Genomic DNA, 3,489 nt, shown 5'->3' on the forward strand with positions numbered 1-3,489 from the left:
AATGTTGGAATCAGGGTCTCAGACCCTCCATCATGCTGCAGTCAGATTACATGGCAAAATCCTGGTGACAGATTAAATTTAAGTAGACCTGGTCCACCCACCCCCAAAATTGGAATCCTTGCATACGCATTCACTCCTTCAGATTCTGTAAAGTAGATGCTTCCAGGCAAAATCTGAATACATGAAGCATTCTAAGAAACCAACCCCTTTAACCCATAATGGAATCTGAAAAAAAAAATGATTGTGAAATTGTGTTTTTTAGGAGGAAAAATGTTTTAATGAACCTTTGTGTACTTCACTTACAGATTTTAATGGAAACGTTGAATGAGACCCATGTAACAGAATTCATACTTCTAGGGATCACTGATCTCCCCCAGTTACAAGTTGTACTCTTCGTTTCTTTTCTTATGTTCTACCTCCTAAGCTTTATTGGCAATTTAAGCATTGTGGTAGTGATTATTGCTGATCATGGTCTTCACACTCCAATGTACTTTTTACTGGGCAACCTTTCTTTTTTGGATTTCTTCTATGCAGCCACAACAGTCCCTAAAATGTTGTCTGGTTTACTTGTGGAAGATAAGAAAATAACTTTCGAAGCTTGCATAGTCCAGCTCCACATCTTTCATTTCCTGGGAAGCACGGAAGCCATGCTTCTTATGTCAATGTCTTATGACCGCTACGTCGCCATTTGTAACCCACTGAGATATCATGTCCTTATGGCAAAGGCTGTGTGTTTACAACTCGCCTTCACATCCTGGCTTGTTGGTTTTTTCTATTCCTTGACCCATACAATTGTGACTTCCAGGCTTCCATTCTGCCACTTTAACAAAATAACCCATTTCTACTGTGATATCAAACCACTTTTGAAGTTGGCATGTACCGACACACACATTAACGAGAGCTTGGTCAACATAGTGACAGGTTCTGTAGCTGTAGGCACATTCATTCTAATTATCATTTCCTACAGCTTTATTGCAACCCACATCCAGAATATGCGGTCAGAGCATGGTAGAAGTAAAGCCCTGTCTACCTGCACTTCCCATCTAACTGTGGTGCTTTTGTATTATGGAACTGCTTTCTGCACATATTTGAGACCAGTGACTAAGGATTCCTTGGAGCAAGACAGACTGACTGCAGTACTCTTCACTGTCATCACGCCAGCATTAAACACTATTATATACGCTTTGAGAAATAAGGATGTGAAAAAAGCTTTTAAGAAACTGTTTTTTGAAGGTCAAGTACTAAAACAATTAACTATTAGCTAAATCAGCTAAATCGCCAAAGATCCCAGTAGAACTTTATGATATCTCATGATCTTCAGTATCAAGTACCAACCAACTTATATTGTATCTGTGGATGCCAACAAGCCCCAGCAACCATTAAACCTTGGTTGAAAAAAGGTTTAATATGCAATTATATGAAACATCAATCGTTTGCATATATATCTCAAACATTTTACATTAGGATCTGTTTTTCAGTTTACTGTAAGATTATGGACAGGTGTAGATCAGGATTTTATGGTGAAGGTAAAAGTTTTGGCTCCTTGCACATTGCTGGTTCACCAGATGATGCGTCAGAGGAAGAGATGGGCGGATCCAGCAAATATTGAAAATAACTGTTAGTGCTGATTTTCCCAGGAAATTCGATTCGCAGATAAATTATTCTCAACAAATGTAATGTCCATTATTACGCTCCAGGTTCTTTCCAGGCCCCAGAGCCTAATAAAAGCAATATGGGCAAAAGTAAAGTATGTATACTCACCCTTTGCACATCTCTCCGGCCCTTCCGATTCTCACCGCACTTGTCTGGTGCTCACATCTTTTGCGGTCGGAGAGGTGAGTGTAAGGATATTTTTTTCAATTTTAAGTTTTGATGGCCCATTAAGACAAGTTACAAAAGAAGTGCATTTTGTTGAATGCATATGTTTGTAAAATTCTAAAAGAACCCAAATCCATTTCAATTTATACATTCTAGTCAAAGGTAACGTGAAATGGTCATTGTGCTAATCAAGAAAAGAAGATCCAGTTCTGAAGTTATTGTATGTGTTTTTCATTTTTGCTCAATAAAAGACATATTTTGACCCTTTTACCCTTGAAGGTGGTTTGCAATTTTTACAATTTTGACCACAGTCACTTTATGAGGTAATAACTCTGGAATTCTTCAACAGATCCTGGTGATTCTGAGATTTTTTTTTGTGTTTTATTGTACGTCATGCTAGTGGTAACATTTCTTCGATATGACTTGCATTTATTTGAGAAAAATACGGAAATTTGGCAAAAATTTTGAAAATTTCACAATTTTAAAACTTTGAATTTTCATGTCCTCAAAACACAAGGATATGTCACACAAAATAGTAAATAACATTTCCCACATGTCTACTTTACATCAGCAGAATTTTGGAACCAAAATGTTTTGTTTTTTTTGTTAGGAGTAGGGTTGAGCGACCTTTACTTTTATAGGATCGGGTCGGGTTTCACGAAACCCGACTTTTTCAAAAGTCGGGTCGAGTGAAATCGGCCGATCCTATAAAAAAAGTCGGGGTCGGAGTCGGCCGAAACTCGAAACCCAATGCAGTGCACTGGGTTTCCAATGGTTCCCAGGGTCTGAAGGAGCGGAAACTCTCCTTCAGGCCCTGGGATCCATATTTAAGTGTAAAATAAAGAATTAAAATAAAAAATATCGCTATACTTACGCTCTGATGCGCCCTGGTACTAAGCGGGAACCTTCCTTCCTTAGAATCAGCCTTCCAGGACCTTGCGGTGACGTCGCGGTGACGTCGCGGCTTGTGATTGGTCGCGCGGCCGCCCATGTGACCGCTCGCGCGACCAATCACAAGCCGCGACGTCACCGTGACGTCACCGAAGGTCCTGGAAGGGCTGATTCTTAGGAAGGAAGGCTGCCGGAAAGAAGCCGAGGGTGAGTATATTCCTATTAGGTATATACTCACCCTCGGACATGCCCTGCTTCTTTCCGGCAGCCTTCCTTCCTAAGAATCAGCCCTTCCAGGACCTTCGGTGACGTCATGGTGACGTCGCGGCTTGTGATTGGTCGCGCGAGCGGTCACATGGGCGGCCGCACGACCAATCACAAGCCGCAACGTCACCGCAACGTCACCGCAAGGTCCTGGAAGGCTGATTCTAAGGACGGAAGGTTCCCGCTTAGTACCAGGGCACATCAGAGGGTAAGTATAGCGATATTTTTTATTTTAATTCTTTATTTTACACTTAAATCTGAATTCCGATACCAATTCCCGATATCTTAAACATATCGGGAATCGGTATCGGAATTCCGATTCCAGATTCAGAAGATCGCCGACTTCATGGCCGACCCCACACAGGGGTCGGGTCGGGTTTCATGAAACCCGACTTTGCCAAAAGTCGGCGACTTCTGAAAATTGCTGACCCGTTTCGCTCAACCCTAGTTAGGAGGTTATGAGTGTTCAAAGTTGACCAGCAATTTTTCCCCAAAAATTAGCAAAACCATCTTTTT

At 41.3% G+C, this 3,489-nt stretch overlaps 1 protein-coding gene across 1 annotated transcript; it reads left to right on the forward strand.

The window, feature by feature from the left end:
- The first annotated feature begins 311 nt into the window (after positions 1-311).
- Positions 312-1,265, forward strand: LOC143797518 (olfactory receptor 12D1-like). The gene has a single exon (XM_077281075.1). The coding sequence runs from the start codon at positions 312-314 to the stop codon at positions 1,263-1,265; it is 954 nt and encodes a 317-aa protein (XP_077137190.1).
- The last annotated feature ends 2,224 nt before the right edge of the window (positions 1,266-3,489 follow it).

The sequence above is a fragment of the Ranitomeya variabilis genome, chromosome 1 (genome assembly GCF_051348905.1).
Source record: "Ranitomeya variabilis isolate aRanVar5 chromosome 1, aRanVar5.hap1, whole genome shotgun sequence".
Classification (NCBI taxonomy): Eukaryota; Metazoa; Chordata; class Amphibia; order Anura; family Dendrobatidae; genus Ranitomeya; species Ranitomeya variabilis.

Excerpts from the sequence above, each read along its gene's own strand:
- LOC143797518 (XM_077281075.1), top strand. The coding sequence starts at position 312 with ATGGAAACGTTGAATGAGACCCATGTAACAGAATTCATACTTCTAGGG.